The following is a 24,767-nucleotide window of genomic DNA, read 5'->3' on the forward strand; positions in this document are numbered from 1 at the left end:
GCATTGCATGGTCTCGTCACACAAGAAAATCAAAGTGAATAGATAAATTACAATAATACAAATTACATAGATTCATTTAAATAGTCGCTAATATCATAATAGGCTTTACCTGCTAAACAAGTTGCCTAATTTAACCTCGAAAAGGGAAGGGGGACAACTTGTAAATTCAGACGGAAGCAGTGGCGGCTCGTGAGTCAAATGCTGGGAGGGGCACACTCCAACGGGGGTCAAATTTTTGAATGTTTTTTGTATTTTAGTGAGTTTTTCAGGCAATCTAGAGACCACTAATACACAAAACAATCACTAACAATCACTAACACTAAAACACTAACAGTCACTAACTCGATTAACTCAACTACAACTAGGCCTGTTTACATTAAAACAATTTACACATAATTAATCAACTGGTCACCAAAAAAAAGGTATTCTGCAACGCTGCAACACCAAGTTTATGCGGCCGCCGGGCGGCGCGGTGATGTCAACGCACTAGATAGGTCGTCGCTCTGCGCACGCTCGGGCGGCGTCCCAAGACTTCCATAAGGCACAAGCTTAGACGCGTCATAGCACCAGCAGCCCCCGCAACTACCACTCTTCATATAATTGTATGGTGATGGATTGGGACGTTATGGACAGCGCCCCGCGGCTATAAATGCGAACTTCTCGCGCTATTTTTGCGTGTTTTTCCTACATTTTCGTTGCATGCGATTGAAAAAAGACTTTGGTTAATAGATGTATAATTACAGTTGAATGGGTATTTAATTTTTTTCCTTTTTCAAATCTTTGGGAGGGGCGGCGTCCGAGAGTCCTTATGGGCAAGCCACCACTGGACGGAAGTTTATTGAAAATAATAGGAGTGTGATTAGGTCCCTTGAGAGCTAGAGATAGATGGTGACTTTTGAGGTGAACGTCACCTTTTGAGCGAGTGCAGTGGTCATGCCATTCATGATTCCTTGGAAAATTCTTAGCAAAAGTGACACAGTCCAAGATAAAAATGGAAGGAACTTCTTCTGTGGGGTTTTCGAAAGAGTATTTTCTCCGCGAAATTTTCACACTTCACGCGCACTTATTGGTTTAGGCCAATAGGGTAGATTCCTTCATCAAATAAAACGAAATGCAATGATTGCGATTCCGTACCCACCATTAGTGTATTTATAATATACAAATTATTTGGTATGCCACTCCACGTGACGTCACAGGGACTAGTTTCTACACGAGAGGATAGAAGTTTTACATCGTCTGAGATTACTAATGCATGTATGAGGTACAGAGCTCAGGGAAACATCTCTTAAAATCACACATTAAAAATACCTAAGTTCGGAAAGTTTCCTTCGTTTGATAGGGGTATAATAATCCTTATTTAAGCCAAGCGCTATCAGCTAGCAGGGTACTCAGCTACCTGCTAGTAGCCTGCGTCGTATCAGCGCTCAAGCCTCGCCCCAAGGTCACCTCACAAGGCGGCAGGGGGAACCAGAAACACGTCACACGGACTTTTTCCATCATTCCTACTTAGCCGTCGCGTTTTCGCGCGCTTGAAATTTTTCACTTTTCGTTTAATCGCGAAAAATAGATATCGTCATTTAAAAATCTAAAAGCGTGAAATTCGTACTCCAGGAGTAATAATCTTTCGATTTAGGCAATAAAAAATAATAGGAAACCACTCTATTAATGGGAGATAATTGGCGGTAGACTAGCGATCTGTGGGGCGCATGATATTCCCGTACCCACCCATACGCCAATGACGGAGAACGTAGCATTGTTACCGGTGCGGACCATTCTACTACTGGTATCAACTGTCGCTTCTGGTTAATATTTGTGAAGCAATATGCGCCTTTACTAATAAAAGCCGCTCTGAATTTCAATGTTTTCATTGGCGCTATGTTTTATAAAACAGATTCGCTCAGTTTCCTAATGTAGAGGGAAAGGTAATGAAGAAATAGAAAAAAAAGGTATTGCGGTGAAATGATTGGAAAAAAACCTGAACAATCAAGCAATCATCACAGCCGGTTCTCACATGGCAATCAATGACTATAGATTCAGTTATAAATGATCCGTACATACCAGTACCGCAACGAGGGGGATAAACACCCTCCCCCCAGAGCTCAGAGAAATTTTTAAGATTAATTCATTTTACTTAATTGGATTGATATTACTAATAGAATAGCGTGAATATTAATAAAATATCCCTCAGAAAGCCGTAAAACACACCATTTTGAACCATTTATCTTAAAATTCCGCAATTTATTAATGTCGCACCTACCGCTTATCCTAGTGGGTATTCCATACCCCCATACATCCCGGTATTACTTTACACCCCTCCACAGTGGCCCCGACTCCATGGGGCCTAAGGGGGCCCGAGCCCGCCAAAAATTCGTTACAGATGTGAGGAAAAAATGTGTAAGGCTTGTCTATTTTCCCCGGAGTGTCCTGATATCGAGATTCAAGTGATCAGGGTTCTAATGTTGATCATATGACTCTTCTAAGATGCTTAAAACCTTAAAATTCACTACTTATAAAATTTATCGGGGCAAGGTCCCCGGTTCGGGCCCCCCCCCCAATATTTTTTGTGAGTCGGCACCCTTGCCCCCCAACCTTAATTCCTAGCTGCACCCCTGGTGTGTACTGAATCGAAACTTGAAGCATGTATATCTACATAATACCCTGCGTGCCACCTCTAGGGTGTTTGGTTTTGTCACAAATCACCACTTGGAGGAAAGGCTCCATATTAATAACGAAAGACAATATGTTTCTTCCACAAGTTCATAAAAATTTATATTTTATTACCGGTTTCGGCTATTACACCATTAGGTATCAAACATAGAAAATATGTGGTGGAAGCAGGTTTATAGATATATACAATGGTTGCCAAGGGGGGGGGAAGGTTTAGTTTCGGAAATTCGCAGAGTTACCCAGTGAATCACCTCGTGGACACATTTGAATAGGTGACGGTAGAGCTTACCTGGAGTTAGCCCATTGCGAGTAAAATTTTCAGATCCATGGCAGGGGGAAGGTTTGGGAAATCCGGGAGATATCTACAAATGGAAACATGGTTAATTACATGGCCTTTCCCAACCCATCCCCCTTATTACTCATAACCCTCCCTAATCCCCCACCCCCACAGCACACTTGACAAACTGTGTCCTCCCCCCCTGTTCTCCTCCAGTAATTACCAATCCCAGCTTGAAACCAAACCTCTTCCCCCCCCCACCCCACATTAGCAACCATAGTATATAGAAACCTGCTCCCACCATATACAGGGTGTCCCATTTATCTTGACCAACCGAAATAACGTTTTGTCCAGATGCAAATTCAAAAATTCAAACTCAAAAATGCGTCAAGCAAATGTTCATTAGCCGTCAGGGGGACATTAATCAGCATGATTGCCTTCCTTGTAGCTTTGTTATTTACAAAGATATGAACAGGAGGAGTTATAGGAGAGGAAATGAATTGCCGAATAAAAAATATAGGGTGCCATTTAAAAAAGACATACCGCTGTTCATATCTTTGTCAACAGCAAAGCTACAAGGAAGGCAACCATGCTGATTAATGTCCCCCTGACAGCTAATGAACATTTGCTTGACACATTTTTGAATTTGCATCTGAACAAAAAGTTATTTCGGGTGGGCAAGATAAATGGGACACCCTGTATTATACAGTATTTGATAATGGTGTAATAGCCGAAACCGGTAATAAAATAGAAATTTTTATAAACCTGTGGAAGAAACAAAGTGTCTTTCATTGTTAATCCGTGTATACAGTGTTTGCCCTTGCAGATACTTAAATCTCAAGAATCTCGCCATCTCTGCATTCTTTCTAACCCTCCCTATCAAGGGCAGCGATAACGGGACCGTATAAGAGAATCTTGCCTATTTTTAAGGGGCACCTGAACCCGCCTATGCCACCCATTGATTCTAGTTCGCTCTATGGACAAACTTTCGGTCAGCCGCACTCTGTTTAAATTAAAAGTGGGCTGAGGAAGGGCTTGCCGGTAAGCCAATTAAGATCGTGTCTTCACCTCCGCTTGCCCAACGAACCATCAACCGAGCAGTAGGAAAACATAACGAGAGAGGATTGAGGAAAAACAGATAGAATTCAGGAAAACGAGAAGAATAGGTAGCAGATGGTGCTCGCGCTCTCAGAATCGGAGACTGTTTTCATCGCTTGCCCAAGGTTCTTTTTTTTTATTTTTCGTGCAGGATTCACGCGCCACAGGTGGATTGCGAGAAAGAATCGCGGCCCGCACGCGGGTGGGGAGGCGAAAACAAAAGAAGGTTGAATATAAAAGCGGCGCGAGTGCTTCCTCGTGATCAAAACGGGCGGCGGTGGCGTAATGGAGGCTGCCTGCTTCTTGTGCTGCCCGCGTGTGTGATGCAGCAGGGAGGAAGTTGTCTGCTCGTTGCTTCTTCTTCTTAGCGCCTCGCCTGCCGTTTCGTAATTGTCTGACTGAGGTGACGTCAGGTGGGAAGGAAGGTGATTTGAGGAGGCCACCGACAGCGCTTGAACGTCACCTGTACCCATGGCAACTAGGATGCTATCAACGCTCCCCAACGCTCCTGTTTTACAAGCACCCGATAACCCTCTCCACAATCTCTTCAATCAGGGTCCGATTCAACATCAAATCGGGGGAGAAGGTCATGACGTGGGTCCGGGTATAATGGAATACCCCTCGGGAGAAAGGGGCGTCAACCCCTCGTGTAAAATTTTTAGAAAACCTATCGTTACGCATTTATGAGCCAAAAATTTCATTTTAAATCTTTAAAACAACTGAAATTGAACAATTTTAGACATTTTAGGGTACAAAAACTATTAAACCAATAAAAATTAAGAATTTTTGCCAAAATTTGGGGGTCTATGACCCCTTGTTAGCCCCCCTAAATCCGCCACTGCCGTGTATTATCGTTTCCGAAAGTCTGTGGGCATGTAGGTAGCTCCACTCATTGGTTCAATGTATGCGTGCCGGATTCAGAACGTTGAGGCCCAAAAGTAAGATAGGCAACAGACAAACCTTCCCTTCCCTCCGTCCTGCCAAATTTCTCCTCCCCCATCCTGTGTTCCCAGATTACTTATAGGGGAAATTTTAAGTCTGACACTGGAAAACTTGAATATGACACTGTACTATTTTTTTGCAAACTCATGCAATAAGACGTGAGGGTGAAGGTGGGTCTTCGACGCTCAGCCGGAAATAGTTTACAAACTGTGCAGCCGCTCCGCCACACCACACTTACCGGAACTTGATATACAGGTGTACAGTTGCTTCAATAAAACGGCACTGCACTAGCAACCCTCTGTAATGTCTCAACCTTCGCCAGTGGCATAGCCAGGAATTTCTTTTGTGGGGGGGGGGGGGTCCAAAACCAGGGGGGAATTTTTTTGACAAAAAAATTCCCCCGTGGGGCACTAAGTAGAGGGTTTTAAACTAATTTTAACACTAATCATAATTGAAAAAATTCATTTGTTAAAGAAATATTTTGTAAATTCATGATTTTTTAATACTTGGCTTTCTTCTATGTAGGAAAATAATTTTGTTTTTGTATTTTGTGGGGGGGGGGTCCGGACCCCCCGGACCCCCTCTGACCATCACAAATATTATGCTTTATAATTTGTCCTGCCCCCTCATTAATCCAAGTTGTGGCTTGGGACAGTTGAAAACTCACATTGACAATGAAATTTCTTAATATTTCAAATTGAATTTCAATGTTTTTTCTTGAGCCCACAATGCAGAGGGTTGGCACAAAATCCACTTTAGTGGCAACCTTAAAAATAGTGTGCACGCATTTTGTGTCCCTTTGTCAGAGCTAGAATTTCTCCAGTCAAATAGCAAGACAAGGATACCAGCGGAAGGAATTTAGAGCTGAGGAATTTTGTGTCCACGCCCGCAGCGATAGGGGTTCCCCAAGTCCCCAAGATGCCCAACCCTTCCCCTCAAGATTCAGTTTTAAGGCTACCTTTTTTACTACTGCATATTTTTCTTTCAGCAAGGCTCTCCAATTTCTTCAACATTTTTAAGGGTGTTAAGCCTCACCTATACATTCACAGAGTACTAAAAACTTTTGAGTTGAAAACTGTAGTGTGTTGTGATTTTGGATCTGAGTGAGAAACCCAATTGTGTGCGTTTGCCGATTATGAGGCCCAGATAGCATTTGGAGTATAAATCTGTGTAGAATTGTTTGTAGAGAATTTGAATTCATACAAAATGGCTTTATAAAGCTCAATTGGACTATATTTCAGCTATGATGCCTCTTTTCTGATATTTAAAGTATGGTATTTACAATTTTTTTGTGCAGATTTTTGCAAAATTATTGTTAGTTTGTTGTTCTTTTTGTTTGTTCAGGGCTGGGATTTGTTGAGCTGGGAGGGGTAAGGAGTGGGCGGAACAAAGTTTGTCATTGGGTCGTGGGAGGGTGATGTGTACTGTGAAGGGGAATAGGAGAGGTTGTTCCCCACACCCCTGACCCCCCTCTCTGCTTAACCAATCCCAGCTCTGAACTCATCCCTCTAATAAACCCCCATAACGTATAAAAAACCTGTCCCTGCCATATTTTTTCATTGTTTTTTAGGTATTTAATAATGGCTTGATAGCCGAAGCCAGTCGTAATTTTTTAGATAAATTGTGGAAGTCACCAAGTCTTATCAATATGTACTAATAAGGAAAGAAGAGTTATGGTACCTGGTGAAGCCTGTTTGATACAGCATATTGACTTTTTGACGTTGGATTTATGCAGAATCTCCCTGAGACTCTGACGTTCATGTACTCATTCATGGTGAAATTTTCACCATTAGGGAAGGAATCGCTCTCTAGAGAGTAAATAGCAATCAGTGGCATGTACTCAGATGAAGCGCTGCTTCGGTGACTACAATCACATACTTATATTTTACGCTGAAATTGTGGAATGAATACAATACAGCTTGTGCAAAATGCATGACCATTACCTACCTATGCATAATTCCCATTCATAAGCCATGCTTGCCCTCTGAGACTTTGACGACAACCAATAGGAAGTCAACTGAAGCTATGAGTCTAGGATGCTTCGCCTAAACCCTGGTGATAGCATGAGATCCACAAGGCCACTCTCTTTACACCCTCAAACAAGGGCGTACCCGGGATCAAAACTGGGGGGTGGGGGAAGAGCAATGGCCGTTCAAGTTGTAACACCTAAGCATTGAAAAGGTGAATGAAACCAATATTTGAAGAAGCAGCAGCATTTATAGCAGCATTTTATTTGTTTTTAAAATTATTTGCTTGTAAATAAATATTTTAATTTTGGCTACAAGTCTTTTACTAAATTCATTTTTCGTGGGTTTAAAGAAAGTTTGTTGAAAAATTTTGCTTCAATCCAGTCCTGAATTTCCTTAAAGACTTTTGCAAGTTTTGCTTCTGGGGGGATTTTTTTGAATGAAGCTGCCCCCTCCTGCCTCTCGCTGGGCCATTTCTGTTGATAATTATTTATGGATAGATGGCTGGGCCTTAATTCATTTAAATGTGATAAATTAGTTGCCAAATAATGAATTTTCAATTGGTGAGTGGCATTTATTAAATTTTATTTTGAAGTCGCTAAGAGCTAATGTTTTGATTTCCATGATATGAAGAACAACAAATATCAGGACCAGTCTGCCGCAGCAACATCCTTTGACGAGAGCTCGGAGCCCAACCCAAATCAGCACGAAGAAGATGACTACTACCAGGAGTTTTTAGGTGACTTCTCTTTTCTATGCACAGGGCACATGTAAATAATATGGCACAGTTGTAGATAATTTCACTTTTGGATCATTGCAAAGCACTGCACGTCATTATAAAAGGTTATGCATATACCATGGGTTTAACGTTTAAATTTCTACATGTATTCTTTTATGAATGAATCAACTGTGTACATAAAATGAAAGGAAATGTAAATTATTGCAAAAAAGAGGAGTATATAAAATGCATTTAGATTGTATTTAATTTTCCTGAGTGCTTGATTTATATCTTTAATATGCATGGTAATTAAGGTCATATCTTGAGCAAAACTTGCTTTGAGGCTGCACAACTGAACCATTCAACACTATGTATATATCCCATGCATTTTCACTACCACTCAGGCTCCAGGGGCAAAAGTTATTTTTTCACAAAATTAAAATATTTCTCTTCAGCTTTGGGAAACACATATGCACAAGTGTACCAGTGACTGGGTTAAAACATTAGAGGAAGTTTCCTTGTATTTCCATTGGCGTTTATGTCAAATACAGTGAAAACTTTAAACATAAGCACCACATAATATTTGCTCTGTCCCTCCCAACATAAAATATGCTCCTTGGAAAATTTTATCTCACGGAGAGTTTAGGACTTGCTATGTAGCTACAGTAGCTGAAGGATAAATCAGGACCTGAAATGAAATTCTTGTTTCAGTGTTTTTAGAATTACTTGAGCCTATAACCAAAATGATCTGAAGTTGCTGAGAGTTCTTTTGCACAGGGGATGCATTTGGTGAAAGAGGTTCGATCTAGAGTGCATCGATAAAGTTTTAGGTTAAAGTCCGGGGGCTTGGTCTGATGGGCCTATCAGCTGGCTATGTCATTGTAATTAGGTACAAATGCTCTTACCTTCTGTGATGTTGGTACATATCAGGGTAGTGAAAAGACCACTTTGAGGGCTAACAGGAGACTGCCAAGATGGTGGCAACCCCACATTTTATTGTGAAGTGGCGGGCAGCAAATGATGTACAATAATAGCGTAATACATACACTACACCTTCCTTCTTTTGCTATTCAAACTGAAGAAGGATTTTCTATCCTTCTAAAAAATTCAGCTTCATCCTCTTCTGTCTTCTTCCTGTGTCTCATAGTCATTCTCTCAATATCTTCGCCCAGCTGGTCTTGCCTATTCAATCCTGGTCTTCCGTGTGAATGTTGCACCTTCGGCTCCCCCCACATTTTAGTCAGTGCGTCTTGACTCCTCGTGACACACACATGCTGTAGGGGCGGATTAAGGCCATTATATACTTGAGAGAGCTCATTGCTTTCCCTGGCCCCTTGGTCGTATGTGATACCTCTCAGCAATAATGCATCTATGAGCTCTATTAAACATAGACAGGTGGCTTTTTGATATTTATTTATTGCCCCTTAAAAACTTTAAAATATCAGAGATGCAAAACCAAATATTCATCAGTTATTTTTAAACCTTGTTTGTTCCAGTGGTGAAATAAAAATTTTCATTGGAGAGCCGCCTCAATGATTACCATCTTTCCAATTTTTCCAGAAATTTAAGGGCTGCCCTCCCAGACCCTCCTCAAACATCTGCCCCTGGAGTCCTGTTTCCATCAGAGTCCCTTTGCTTGCTTTTAATTATTCCTAAGACAGCTAAGAACTTCAATTCTCTATTCTTCTTGACACTCCATACTCCTCTCCCCTCTGTTGGGCCTACTATTCTTCTTAGCAATTTGTATAAAACATTCCCACGAACAAAATTCTTTTCCATGTCCTCTCTAATACCCCATTAAATATGCCCTACATGATATTATTCACCAATTCATTGTTCAAGTATAGATTTTCATTCTTTCCGAGGCTCATTATATTTGTGATTCCTTTATAAGGGCTTTCATTGCATACTTGGGTTACACAACCATGCAGGTATATGACTACAATTTTCTGGAATCTCGGGAGGGGGGGTTGGGGGGGTTTGTTTCTCTTTCCCTGTCTTCAATATGCTGCTGATATCGTCCCACTGCATTGCAGTTCCAAGGGAAACGAAAAGCTTGAGAATACTAATGAGCCACCCAATCTGTTTTTTTACTGAGGTTTCCAGGTGAGTTGAGTCATTATGTATTTATTTTTATCATTGCCAAGGATAAATCATAGTTTCTAATCAAGCAGAATGGATTTTATAGAGCTATCACTAGCAAATTTTGTGGCACTAAGTGGGTGGAAAGTAGCAATCTCGCCCCCCCCCCACCAAATCCTGAATAAAAATATTTTCAATGTGAAAAGAAGTAGAGAGCAATTTCCCACTACTTAAGAAAAGAGCCTTTGCATTGACCTGGTTTTCATTCATCATGAGATGAGGTGCCTATGGCATCTAAAGTGCTCTGAAGTGCAGCAGGTAAGGATTGAGAATAGGTTGAATAGGGAAAGGGATGGAACGTGGCATTTGGTTTGGTGGGGAAGGAGCGCGAGTGGCAGGTGCTTGGGAACACTAGGGGAGGAGGGGGTCGTTGAAAACAATCCCAACCTCAATGTTGGTTCACTCTTACAAGGGGAATACACGACCTTCAGGTCGCCGATCGAGCTCACATTTTGCGATTCAGTAGATTATGGCTATAGATGTAATATGCTGAAGCGAGACGACGCACTTCTTGTAAAATTGCGAGAAAAAAGCAATTAAAAATCGTAAAAAATGAAGCTACGCTATATAATCTGTTTTGAACGCCGTCATCACCAGGTCGGCGGCAGCCCAGTGGATATGGCGTCCGACTGTGGATGTGAAGGTAGCGAGTTATATTCAAGGTCTATGGAATATTACGATTCGGCATATTACATTTATAGCCATGATATACCGAATCGCAAAATTTGAGCTCGATCGGCGACCCGAAGGTCGTGTATTCCCCTTGTTAGAGAAGGATCAATTTATACCAGAAACATACTATAATTTAAATTATTCCAAATCAATGTTGTGTGCCTACTGTGATTAGTTCCACATGGCATATTTGGAAAACCCTGAAGAAATTTAAAGGGTTGCTGAAGGGGTGGCTCCCTCAGACTTAGAAAACCTATGTTTCTGTATAATGGATAAAAATTATCCCAAAAAAATTATTGAGACTAAAATTCAAGAAATGTTTGTTCGATTCTAACATACCGAGTTAAAAATTCCCCATTGAATTCTCAGGGGGGAATCAGCTGTTGAATAATTATACAAAGTAATGATATACACTAAAGCTTTTATGCTAGTTTTCTTACTGGTTGTTAATATTAAAACAATTACTTGGTATAATCCTCACTTGTTTAATACAGCTGATCCATATTTTAGCAACCCAGAGGTATTTTTGGGTTACAAAATTTTCTTGGGCAAGAATGCACATGTACGTACATTATAAAGAATAAAAGAGGGAAAATGAGTGTGGTGATCAAGAAACAGGATGCTGTGCTTTAACAATGGTAATGGGTTTACGTTACTGTCAGGGGACAGATACCTACCTATATATCAACTTTTCTCTTTTTCTCAGGGACTTTTCATAACCCATTGTACCTACCTATAGTGCAATGGGGAAAAATGATTCCCATAGTTTTATTTCTTTTTATTCAAAGGGGAATTTATAACAGGGCAATCTCATTTTTAACCTCATTGAAGATTCATGCCACTTCTATGTACGACAAGATTGATTTCTTTTGCAGGTGTTCCCATGCCATCACCAACAGATGATTTCGGTAGGTTGAAGAAATCCAATTGTGAAGTGCTTCATTTAATTATTGATTCTTATTCTGCAATTCCATTGTTTGCTGTACTTCCAAACTTGAGTCTGGATTAGCCTTATTGCTGTATATATGGATGCACATGTCATCAAGAAACAAATGTAAAATTGATAATTTCAACTGGCAATTCCTCAATTTTTTGTTCAAGAAAAGCAAAATGTACATATAAATTATTTTGGATGTTATATATTTATTCTGGAAATGCATGCCTATGGAAAATTTATGTACTCAGACATTCAAATTCATGAGAAGGTATGTATGTACATATTTTTGACCATTTTCATTTGGATTTCTCAAAATCATTGGATTAATTTAAGTGCATGAATTCAGCATAAATATAACCACTCCATACGTAGATATGAGTCGCACAATTTATGCTAATTTTGACATTATAGAGACGAATGAAAGCATGAATGGGATTTAGTTCACCTTTTACATATGGAATGGGAAGGTCATGTAAAACTCCCTACCAATGTACAATTACATTTCAGAATGAGAATGATTGCACAATAAATGGCATGCATCTAGCAGTTTACCTTTTTTAAATTCCTATAAGTGTTCTACTTGAAAATGTTTACTACTATTATTTCCATTATTTGATTTGCATGCCTACAATCCTACATACTTTTTCTGCTGATAGAATTTCATTTTTTGTTAAGAATTATGGTGTAACATATGTGTCAGACTTGAAAAATTACTGTGCCCGGTTACATGCCCCTGATTATTGAAAATATTTTTGGGTTTTGCAGCTTGGTATGGCTTTAAAGGAAGGAGGGAAAGAGAAACCTTTATTTTAAGGAAGAAAAGAAATCGGAGGGTATTAGGCTGTAGCAAGAAAAATTTTGGGTTTCTCATGATATAGGGAGCTCATTTGGGAGTTCTGGACTCGATGCCTGTCATGATCATGAAGGATGAAAAAAGAACACACAAATAGCAATTATACATGTGTTTAATATGTTATTCTACTTGACGCTAATTAAATCTATTGGTTCACAGGTGTGAAAGGAAGGCCTGGGATTGACTTCCCGAATTTAGCTGCAATTCCCATTACTAGTTTCACATGCCGTAATGTTAAGGAATCTGGGTACTTTGCTGACATGGAAACTAAGTGCCAGGTAAATTGGTAATATATGGTCTGTTGGAAGTCATTATGGAAGTCTCTAAGTAAGAGGAAAATGGTGATACAAATGTATTGACCTTTGTGATGTTATCCAAGTGAAATTTGTCAATGTTACTCAGGGCTCACTTTCTCTTGTTTTAATCAAGCATGGGTTCAATTTTTTTGTCATACCTGAACCCAATGGCAGATCCAGCATTTTTTTCTGGGGGGGAACAGAGTTCCAGAGTTTTAAGTTACACTCAATGTTATAACCCAAAGGCTGGTTTGGAGATGCGAGGGTTGATACTATGCCACTCAAAATTACATATACATATGTAGTTCTGATTAATTAGCTGTTCCCTTATCATTTGCAAATATTTATATACAGTTGAGGACCTCAAATCCAGAAACCCGGAAAACTATAAATCTAGAATGGCTCACGGCTTACTTTGCTACATAAGCATCTATGTATGTGTGTCGTGAGTGACAGCATGCACACCCTTCACTATAGAAAAATACGAGTAATGAAACAAGTCATCAGCTTCACTCTCCTTGATTATTATATGACTTCTATGAGAAATGGAGAATTCACCTGTCCTACTTTAAATCAAAGAGGAGTTAATAAAAATGGGAAATACCTTTGGGAAGGCCCTGGAGACCAGAAATCCAGAAAAACCGGAAATCCAGAAACCCTTTGGTCCAAGGCTTTCTGGATTTGAGGTCCTCAACTGTATATATTTACTTCCCTTTTGGAGAAATGTGCTGTAGGATAAATAGCTGCTGAAGCATATGTACCCAATTTGTGATTTTATGTGAAAATATCACAGAGAAAAAAACATTTGCCTTGACCAGGATTCGACCCAGATTATCGTTCGGGTGCTTTAACCAGTTAAGCTACTTAGGTGTCATTCCTCCTTGTGGAAATTGGAAATTCCTGTGCATATGATGCTGCTAGCAGTCCTAGTCGTGTGCACTGTGCCATGTGTGAGGGTAATATGATGTATTGCCTGCCTGCCATGGCTCTCGGCAACGTGTGGTAGATTAAAGTTAAAGTTTTGTGGGAGTTGGTTCATTACTTTTCACGGTGCCTTGGTGGCACACAATGCATATAAGCAATAATGCATCAGAAGTCTGATATAGGTGGTAGAAGTTACCACTTATTGAGATATTTATCAATTATGTATTTTTAAAGATTGCTCGTTGAGGCTAATTTGGATAGGAGAAGGCCGAGCTCACCTCAGACTAGGCCACAGGCATGTGAAATTCACAAATTAAGGGTTGGGGGTCCATTTCCTTTCCTCAGCACATGCTGAGGATTTTCATTCTTTGCGACCGAAGGCTTCACCCACGCTCAATTGAACCCTATTGCACGAGCAGCCAAGCACTCTGTACCCTGCGCTCCCATCGAAACCAAACTTTTGGGTCCAATCACTGACAAGGAGAGAGTGAATTACACATCCGCTCATGTCTTAAACGATTGTTGAGCTGGTGAAATACAAACTTTAATTGGAGAGCCACATTCAAGATTACCACCTTTCTGGAAATGATAAGGGGAGTGGAGGGTCCCACTCAAAGTGGAGAATGGAGTATTGGTCAATCAGAATTTTCATTTGCTTTTACGCCAGTATTTAACACGTCAACGCCCACGGGTGCCATATGGCACCCAGTGCTGTGCTCAGCCAATACTCCTGCAATGCATTTTATGTGAATTTTAGTGTACATTTCGGTGCTCATACGTAGGAGAAGGATTCCTCTATTATTCAGTCAGTTTGAATTGTGTTCACCGTGTTGAGCTCATATGTATCATATTTTTAAAAAGTGAAATATGTGTGCATTTAAAAAAACTTTGGGCGCTGACGGATTAATATTTTCTTCACCATAGCCAGATAGTATTCAGTGTTACATGTGCTAACAATTTATATATTGATGAATACTTAAAAAAATTAATTTACTAATGACTTTCACTTTAGTACCCAACAGAAATCTTTTGTCAATGGCAATCACATGAAATCACTAAGGAAACATAAATACATAGTAAAAAATATATACATAGTTTATGTAGTACACAGCAAATATGTATTGTTTAAGTGCACCTCCCCCTTAATCCACCACTGATTAGATGATGAAGTTAAGTTTAAATTAAGTACTGTTAATACCTCTTCTTGGCAGTGTAGTGCTCATAATAGAAAACTGAGCCTTGTGAAATCTCCTGTGCCATCACGACTTTATAGCAGAGTAACAGACATTTGAAAATTAATGGCAGGCAACCCAAACAGCACATTTTTAAGAGCCGCAATTAGCCACAAGCCGGTCATCATCAGAACTGCTCCATGACCATACAGCCTTGGTTATAATGTGTAATTATGGCTGCCTACCAATTTATATATAATGCGCATGACACCCACAGAATCTTGACAGCTGTTACTCTGGGAACCATTGAAACTCACAAGCATTATCGTCATATTACTGATTTTATATTTAAATGCAGAAAGATATTTTTCAAAGAGTACCTACCTAGTAATATATATGCATTATGTGAACTCTAATACCCTATGTAAAATGTGCATCAAATACCAGACATAAAAAGTTTAACAAAAACCATTTGTAGCGTGTTATACTTGAGAATTTAGGGTACACTATGCTCTATCTGGGAATTTTGTTTTACACACATAGAAAAAAATTAACTTAGAGCTGAAAAACCTTCCAAACACTCAGCTTGTCCACTACTCCCTTGTTTAATTGAGAGGATCTTCCTGTCTTAAGTGAGCAATACAGTGTGACAACCCCTTCCTCAGCTAAAGTAAGCTCACTTGTTTTGCTTCTCAAGGAGTTCTTACTTCACCCTTGAATGTCCCTCTAACTAATTATTATTAAGGAGGAAGTGAAATAATAATCAGAAAAAATGTGTGTATATAACCATTTGTCTAATTAACTGAGTTGGTTATTTTATTCATAATGATAGTAAGTTCTTCTTGATTTGAGTGAATGCAAATTTTACCTTAAATTAGTAAATGCAAAGTTTTTGAATGTGGTAATAAGGCCTGAATACCATCCTGAACTGTGAAATCAATCATAAGTAACACTATGAATACAAAAAATTGTGTAAAACGTATGAAATATGAAGCCACACACATTTTTATTCTTGAAAATCAAGGAGCCCTAATCATAGTCTTTCAATCAGATGTCAGTTTATCATCATACTACATTTTTAACTGTTTGACGTATGCTCTTGTTGACAATAATCTCTAATTAATACACTTTGTGTTTCTTACTTACCCAGGTCTTCCACATTTGTGATGGCGGTAGGAAGATGTCATTCCTGTGCCCCAACGGAACAATCTTCCGGCAGTCTCACTTAATCTGTGACTGGTGGTTCCGAGTAGACTGTGAAGATTCCCAAAATTACTATGAGCCAAGTGCCGACACACTGAGGAGGGATAGAGAGAAGTCTAGATATGACAGACTTGCATCTGAGTCCAGGGACAGCATGAGCATCACCACTAACTTTCGACCTCACCCACAAACACAGCATTATGTTGAGCCGCATCCATACGACCAGAGAAATATCTATGAGCCAGGACAACCCCTCCATCTCATTAATCGTAGAATCTCCACAGTCGAGGAAAAAATTGGAAGCAGTGACGAAAGAAACACCAGAAACAATGAGAACAGAAAAAGAATTAACGTAAATCCACCTTCCTACCAGCAGAAACAACAGCAGGTTCAGGAGCCTCCTAATTTCCAAATGTCTCACAAAAAGATTGTAGCCAATTTCAGGAGCATAGCAGATAATGGCTACAGCACAGTTATCGAAGGAAGCCCAAAACTTGTGATTGAGGATGGTATTATTAGAGCAGTCAAACAATCAGAGGATGACGTAAGGACCAGAGTTTACTTTGAGCCAGAAGATGCAATCAAACCAATGTTACAGCCTTCAAACACACATGCCGAGACAGTTGGGTCTCAAGGGACAACGTGGAATAGTAACGATGATGACCCTGACGTAAGAAGAGCAGACAAAATGAGAAGGGTAATACGACTCAAAGTCAAAAGTGGCAAAAATACACCAAATGAAGGCCAAATTCTAGCAGAGACCTCGTCATATGCCAGCAGCCATCGCAGAGGATTGACACAGGATAGGAGATCAGAGACTGTGACTTTCAGTCAAGTAACAGAAGGTGTCCCTTTTGTCGATATCAATGCCAGTAAACAAGCATCACCCTCTACGACAACAACAAGCACTCCACCAAGTTCTACCACCATTCCTACAAGCATCAAGGCAGCCACGGAACAAATTGGAGGTCCTACAACAAGATCACCACAAAAGGGAGCTCCATTGATTCTCAGTCCCCAATACCTCGAAGAGGATTTAGTGATAACCTACAGACCACCGAGCCAAAATGATGATTCTGATGGTAAACAGTCAGTGAAGAATGATAGCAATGGTTCTATTCTACCAGACAATACAAATAATTCTGAAGATAAGGACTCGGACGGAATCACCCAGCCTTCAGTAGATGAAGACGAAGTGGTGACATACCGGCCTGTGATGGACTTGGAGAAGTTTCTTCACCAACGGCGTGAAATGCTGACAAAGAACGACGACAAGAGGGATGGGAAGCCTTACAATGGGACCAGAACTCCACCCATTCTTCCGCTGTCATCAGGCCCAGGGGCAGTGCGATCATTGGCTCTTTACATAGAATCCCTTGGAGATGACTCAACGGAGAGCACTCCCAGAAGGATACAAGGAAGTTTAAGGGGTATAGTTCCGACTGATCCTTCCCCTACACAGAAGCCTGGATCATCACTGCATGTGGAAAGGGAGAGTATTTACTCTACACAAAAACAATCAAGACAACAAGAGACATCAAAGCCAAACAATGGCTACGAGACAGTGACCTTTGTTAAATATAATGACCAGAGGCCAGGTATCAAATCCAAAGATGGTAGTAAGGAAACTTACCCTTACACTAAGACTGAAGGAAATGCATATGTTGTGAATGGGCCAATATTTCATGATCCTGAATGGAATTCTAAAGATTCTGCAACAACTGGGAATAAAGTCCACAGCTCAAAATTGGACATCAAAAAGACTGATACTCCATCAAAGAAAATGAAAGATTTTCTACTTGGAAACTTTACCTCTGAGGACTCGGGTTTATTTCAACATATCAACAAAGCACTCTCACAGTCAAATTCTTCATTGACCAAATACTCTATGGAAACACTATTTAAAAATGCAATTGAGCCAGTTTTAAAAGAGGCTATGTCACTTGGATCAATCACAGAATCAGAACTTTCTGAAATTTTGACCACAACTGAGAACTCATTGTCTAGTGCAAACACGGAAAATCCAAGCTATGCAGAAAAATCACGTGATAGGGAAACTATTCAAATAACTCCATTCTTTAAAGTAGAAAATGGTAAGGTAACAAGTACTTCGAGCAAGTTTCCAAAAGACGATGATCTCTCAAAGACTCCCAGTGATCTGAGAGAGCTTGCACAAGTTTTTAGCCGTGCCCTCTCAGCATACCTTGAAGATCCTGACACATTTAGAGACGCACTCGCTTCAGTCAGCCACCCTCGTAACCCAGTGCCACCTATTCGTTTGGGTTCATCCGAGAATGAAAACTCATCAAATACTTCTAAATTCAAAGAAGATGAGGATGAAGTCCTCGATTTCTCAGATGTCCAGACTCCCACAACCACTGGTCAACCTCTCTTCAAAATTCCAACAACACCCAACACACTCAGAACAACCTCATCCCATCTGGATGACTCTTCCTCGCCTAAAATTCAAACTGGGTTCTATATAACAATTCCATTCATCACTCCAACCCAAAAAATACCAGAGCGGGATGCATCCAGTGACAAAGTGAACAATCTCTCCAATCAGGATGCTGAAGGACCTGGCTCGGACAATGTCCAAACTGCCACTACAGCAAGACCAGAGATCAAAAGTGCTGAAAGCATAGGCAGTGCAAATGGAAACCAACTAAACTCGGACAACAAGCTAGACAACAAAGACTCACGCAAAGAGCACGGAGGTGATTTGCTGGAGGAAAACCTTCCCCCTCTGGAGACGAAGATCTTGCCACCATTCCAGGACCCCATTCCTGGCCAAGAAGGACTAACTTCACCAGATGAGGAAAATGGCTTCACTGACATAAATATTCCCACAGCAGCTCTGGATGAAATTTTGAATGAGTTTGTGCCTGAAGAATTAAATCGTTTGGCAATGACTGCCATCCAGACAGATGAAATCCCAGACCACAATAAATATTTGTCCTCATACACAGATTCTTTAGAAACAAATACCTTCAGCACAACTGATTTGCTCAGGGAAAACTTGACAACTACAACACCATCCAGCCCCACTACCACAACCATCACCCCCACTACAGACGTCGCATCTCAGACTGTCAATTCCATTGTCTCAAGAATTACAGCAAAGCTCCCACAAATGACCAGCCCAAACAGAAAAAGTGCCGTGAACCCTCCCATTAGCTCTGTCTCCTATGATACTTACTCAAATCATCTCCTCAAAGCCCTAAACCATCCCGTCACAGAAAAAGACGAGTCATTGGTCCATGCTCAGAGTGCTAGTTTCCTTCCCGCCCAGCCAAGTTCCAACAACCCCAAACATTCCTCTAAACTGGTCCCTGACCAAGCAATTCCTCCCAAGGTAGATTTCAGTTTGTCATCAGAAAAATATGATGTGAACAGAGAAACAACTACACTTCCTGATGTAAAGTCAGAGTATGAATTTATTACCGGTTCTACAACAGCAGCACCAGCTCAGGTGAATCCTTCTGAGGATCGAACAAAAATATTCAATGCCACAGAAGTGTTAAGCTTGAATGGAGGAGGAGACGATAGTGATGGACCTAGGCACGGGAATCCCAGGCTGGTGCTCCTGTTCGTTAATGATCACAATGCCAAGGGAATCGGACTGAATGAGAAAAATGCTCGCCTCCTCAAAGCTCTGTTACGGAAGGATGATCATCAGATTCTCAGAAGTGTGGGCCTCATCCCCGAAGATGAGGGAACTCGTGAGCCCACAACATCGACAACAGCAAGTAGTCACCTCGACACTACTTCTTCAATTCCACCATCCCGCATTATTCTGGATACTCCATCATCCACCGTGCAACCAACCAGAACAGAGCCAAAAAGGCAAAAAATTAGTGCTGCATTGGAAAGGACTGAACCACCTATCACCACCTATGCCCCCAAATTCACCATTCCTTGGTACCCCATCAAAAAGTTAACATCTCAAAGCAGAAATTCAACTGCGAGAGCTGAAAAGCTGCAAGCGACTGATCCACCCGAGCCCATTTTCGAAACGACCACCTCGATAAACACGGCCACATCTAAGGCCCCGCGATACCTTCCAGAGAAGCAGACATCAACCAGTTTATCTAATTCCACGGAACTCTTAAGTGAGGACAGAAGCAGCACTGTATCTGATGGACGTGCTTTTGACCTTCTTAGGTCACTGTACTCTCTAACGGCCAGGTGGGGATAACTGTGCTTGCAATGTAAAGTGGGACAATATGAGTTTTTTTATAATGAGTGATATGTTTCCTAGTGAGTGAACATGTATTATATTTTTGTTTGATGAAGACTTATTAAGGACAACTGTGAGTACGTCTGAAGTCAGTTGAGAGATCCAAAAGTCGCGGCCCTTTACCAGACAAGTGTGTGGACTCCCTTGGTAAGGTGATCTTGATTATAAGTTCCTTTTGTAAAGATGAACTCGCCTTGAAACCTGCCATGAGCAGACTTGATCAGTCAGTATCATTGACTAGTATTAACATCCATGTATGTATTGCCATTGTTATGTTTTAAAGTTAACCCTGTCTCATGAGCAAAGTTTGCTACGTATATTTTTGTACCAACTTGTTATGCAAATAATTGTTTCCAGCGTTGAAAACTTTTGGAATCAGGTTGACGTTTACAGTCAGGAATAAATTTTAAACCTATGCGAATGGCTTATTTTATTTTTGTTTCCAAGATGAAATGAGTTAGAACATACATACTCAACAAAAAATTTATTCCTTAATTTTATGCTTTTGAAAAAAATTAGGTCTTCCATCTGTAACGATGATAACATAAGTACAACATTATATTTTTAACATAAATTAGCACTGGAATAAAATATACAACAGAAATGATGTGATGTCTTCCATTCATGATAACAGCAGGTGTTATCAACTCGATAACCCAATCTTACGGGTTCACCACTAAGAATTCTCAAAAAGGTTGACACTTATATACAAATGCCAATGTCAGGCATTGAAGCATTTACATCAGTCATTACTGAAGGAAGAAGAAAGTGTTAAAAAATAGAGCACCTTGGAAAAATTCGCATATTTAATTACTTTCACTTTCCCATGAAAATGCAAGAAGAATCACTTCCCAAACCTTTGTTCGCACTTGGAATATTTTTCTAAAAGGGAGAAGAAGTCCTCTATCCTGACATCATGATGGGTATTCAGGTGCCTATAAACAAAGCAGAAAGATTTGGGTTAGACACACATTCACATTAACCCTGCAGTAAGAACTAATTATAACTAGGATAGGTACACTGGCCACATTTAAAGCCTAAACTAAGACTAAATTGAACTTTAAAGACTAAATTGATTTCTAAAATGCTTTTCAGCTTTTGTCAATTAAACATAATTTTTTAGCTTTAGATTTTGCTTATGTTACATATTTTGTCAGTTATGTGTCCCAGAAATTATGTAGTACCCCATCTAATGCAGTGAGGGACCCTAAATCATAATCCAGTTCATAGCAGACAGGAAATTGAAAAGGGAGGGGAGGCGGAATACTCACTAAATGGGTTTTACCACAGCAGACGAGGAGAGAAAGGGAACACACTTTTACATATGTGTATGCATCACCTCAATACAGTAGAGGGCAACCATCAAAATCAGTGATGGAAGGGATTCCAAAGAATAGGAATGCACATATTGGGTATTTTTAATGCAAAATCACTTAAAATTTCAGTTTCATTTAGCAATGGAGCTATGCACAAAATAACTTCCCTATGAGAAGATGACTTAATAATACTACATCATGGCTATCCAAAACAGAAAGAAAATTCTGGAAAGACATTATTATCTCTATTATTAATCTGGCCACACAAATCAACATCATCTCTCTTCCAATACTAAACCCATGATAGTCATTCATTCAGAAAATCAGCCTCACGAGCAAACAGTTAAATTGCCCGAAAAAATTTACTGATATGGGCCATCAATTGTGGGTTCCAGCTGATCACTTCGCAGTGACAGAAAATGTATTCATACCATGACTGAGAAAGAATCAACAATGAAGTATCAGGTCCTTACTGTATCAGCTTGGGTCCAACTCAATCTTGACCACAGAACTCTAGCTCAAACCTTAATCCTCACTACCACTGATTTCAAACAAAATTTCTAGGAGGAGAACAACTAATGATTCTTCATTTAAGTATTAATTTAGCCCTGAAAGGTGTACAATTCATCTGGGACATCACAACATTTTTTCTCATAGCTTCTCTAGTGTTCTAGGCACATAGAAATTAAGATTCGCTTGAGTCTTATACCATTTTGTTCACAGAAACTATAAATCTAAATTCATATTCAACTTGTACACTGTGACGTTTTTGGTCACTTGAATCTTGGCTCTGAGTACATGCACATTAAGAATGATTGAGTAAAACAAGACAGGTGAGCCCAGAATTATGCTGAGCCTGAACAAAGGAAATAATTGCATCAAGATCAAAGGTAAGCATCACAACAAAGGATAGAAATAATTCACAATATTTTGGGATTTAAGACTATCACTATGGGCGCATTCAGCCACACTAAGCGCCCACCTTTGTTTGCTCACCGAGCAAGTGAGCACTCTGACTCCATTGGACTGAGCAGCCCCCATTTTGGTGAATATAGGAGCAAATCACTCACTCCCAATCACCAAAGATCATTCGGGAGAAAAAGAAGTGAGAGTCATACATAATACTGTACTGTTGCATGTCATACCCTCTCTCTAAGTAAACATGATATCTTAATCAACTGATCACTGATCAAAGTGAGGCTGAACGCACCCTCTGGCTTAAGACAACTGAAAATGTGATACAGTTGGATACGAGATGTAGATGGGGTTTCAAGCCAATGTTACTTCAACTCGAAACAGATTTTTGTAAATAATAGCAGTGAAATTATGTATAGGAGTGAACTGAAGACTTGAGCATAGAGACTATTCAACTTCAATTATAATTACATTATAGGTGAATAGATTATTGGGAGCACGAAAATATGTATAACAGATGAAGAAACTTATACATGGATTGTATGCACCCTTTATGCCATTCCTTCACTATAAGTGAGTAGTCATCCTCAGAATCAGTAGAGTAACTATGGGTGAGGGGGAGATGAGGGGACAGATCCCCCCCAAATCCTCAGAGAAATAAAAAGATATTGAAAACTACTGCCTAGTTTTGACATGTAATAACTGAATCCACTAAAAGTTAAATATTTGGCACCAAAATTATGTAAAATGTATTTCCAGCTTGATATTTTTCAAAACCTTTTTCCGGACGCCTGTTGTCTGGGGGGAACACCACCCCTGGCCATACCATCTCCCCCCCCATGCATATTCCTAGTTACGCCACTACTCAGAATAATCATTCAACCATTACACTTAGAGATGAGGGACATACTGATAGTTTGGAAAAGAATGAGTAGTCCACCTCTAAAGCAAAGTCCACAAGAAGCAGTACAATGGAGAACCAAGATGGAGATCAATATTTACTACACCTAAGTCATGCACAGCTAAGTAAATGACTCGTGAGAGGAATTTAATGAGAGAACTTACAGGAACTGAGTAACACGTATGTGCCAAGGCAGGAAACCACAGTTACAACAATATTTTCCACACCAAACAGCAAGTTCTGGGTCAAAAATGGGCTTCTCCTTGGTTCCCAAACGCAGTTCTTCCTCAAAAAATTCTTCATTTATACTAGATACCTTTAACACACCAGACAGCACACTATCACATATATGGCGAGTTGCTGTGGTAAACGCCTCTCGGCCTTCATTAGGTGCTAAAAGCAACACCTGTAGCGCAAAGTGCTCCTTAATATTTCTATCAGCATTTGATGATACGCCTGCAATGGTTGCATTCTGAATTAAAGTAACACCAAGTAATTTTTCAGAAGTAAATAAAAAGTATAAAGCATTCCATAGCGAAATGTTCACATTAGAACATCCCTTGAGCAGGATTGTATGACATGTAGAGGGTAGTTACCATTAGAATATCCGTTTCCTTTACTGATTCCATTTTTAAGTGGGGCCTTTCCCCAAATGACAGGAGGTTCTTTCCATTTCTCTAACAAGGCTGCATGAAGTTTCACTTCATTTTTCTTAAGAACACCTGCACACACAAAGGTCTATATGTAACCAACTACTGATCAGGCATTGAGTATGCATGCGAAATATAATTATCCCTAATGCGCAAATTAAAAAATCAACAGACTCTATACAAAAGCATGAAGGCAAGATAGTTGTGACGTAGAGACATATGACTTCGATTAGCATCTTAATTGGTTCTGAAATAGATTTTATACCATAAAGGGCAAAATAATTAAATTATCTTACCCGTATGATCATAGAGGCTTAGACATGATATTCTAGCTGCAATACACCATATTACAATGTTTGCTAGGTCATTATAAGATATCTTTTCATTCACTATGATGATGGCAAGATGAGCCGGTATTTTATTAAGCCTCTTCACAGAATTTAAAATTTGATTCAACTCTTCTTTACCACTATAATTATTCACAGCACTCTTGTACTGGCGAACTACAAAAATCCATGAATGTTTCATCATAGTCCAAGCCGAATACAATAGATGTATCGCCGACAAGATAAGAGCAAATACCGAGTGCAGCATGTTACTCAGGCTAACGAAAACACTTGTACATAATAAGTTCACGTCCGAGAGGATGTCCCAAGGGATCCTTTCACTGGTACTAACATAAATCCATTCATAATATGACGACACGTGCAGCAATTACAAAACTTGTGTACGACAGCATCGGACAACATATCATAAACTACCTTCGCCCGTGATGCCTCATTTTTTTCTTGTTAACTACGATAGTTAAATAAAAACAAAATTACAATTATAATGGATTTGGGCATTAAATTTTAGCTAAAATAAAAAAATTAAAAAT

General features: G+C 39.8%; 2 protein-coding genes across 2 annotated transcripts in view; one reads left to right on the forward strand and one right to left on the reverse strand.

The window, feature by feature from the left end:
• LOC124166040 (mucin-4-like) overlaps positions 1-20,529 on the forward strand; it is a 173,717-nt gene extending 153,188 nt beyond the window's left edge. The window contains exons 4-7 of the mRNA XM_046543624.1: positions 7,585-7,690; positions 11,359-11,391; positions 12,433-12,551; positions 15,816-20,529. Coding sequence (XP_046399580.1) covers positions 7,585-7,690; positions 11,359-11,391; positions 12,433-12,551; positions 15,816-20,066 — 4,509 coding nt within the window. The 3' untranslated portion in view covers positions 20,067-20,529. The remainder of the gene's footprint in view (positions 1-7,584; positions 7,691-11,358; positions 11,392-12,432; positions 12,552-15,815) is intronic.
• Positions 20,530-20,577: 48 nt separating this feature from the next.
• Positions 20,578-24,642, reverse strand: LOC124166041 (dehydrodolichyl diphosphate synthase complex subunit nus1). Its single transcript, XM_046543625.1, has 4 exons — positions 24,187-24,642; positions 23,837-23,962; positions 23,405-23,696; positions 20,578-21,043 (listed from the first exon to the last, which is right to left on the reverse strand). Exons 1-4 carry the CDS (start codon positions 24,482-24,484, stop codon positions 20,953-20,955), a joined length of 807 nt encoding a protein of 268 aa, XP_046399581.1. The 5' UTR covers positions 24,485-24,642; the 3' UTR covers positions 20,578-20,952.
• Positions 24,643-24,767: the final 125 nt, after the last annotated feature.

This window comes from Ischnura elegans, chromosome 9 (genome assembly GCF_921293095.1).
Source record: "Ischnura elegans chromosome 9, ioIscEleg1.1, whole genome shotgun sequence".
Classification (NCBI taxonomy): domain Eukaryota; kingdom Metazoa; phylum Arthropoda; class Insecta; order Odonata; family Coenagrionidae; genus Ischnura; species Ischnura elegans.

What these genes read in the sequence shown, in the direction of transcription:
- LOC124166041 (XM_046543625.1), bottom strand. Translation starts at nt 24,484, where the DNA reads ATGCTGCACTCGGTATTTGCTCTTATCTTGTCGGCGATACATCTATTG. An exon ending in AGGAAACGGATATTCTAATG is followed by an intron (nt 23,697 to 23,836) that starts GTAACTACCCTC and finishes CAACCATTGCAG; the next exon opens with GCGTATCATCAAATGCTGAT. An exon ending in ATACGTGTTACTCAGTTCCT is followed by an intron (nt 21,044 to 23,404) that starts GTAAGTTCTCTC and finishes CTTTGTTTATAG; the next exon opens with GCACCTGAATACCCATCATG.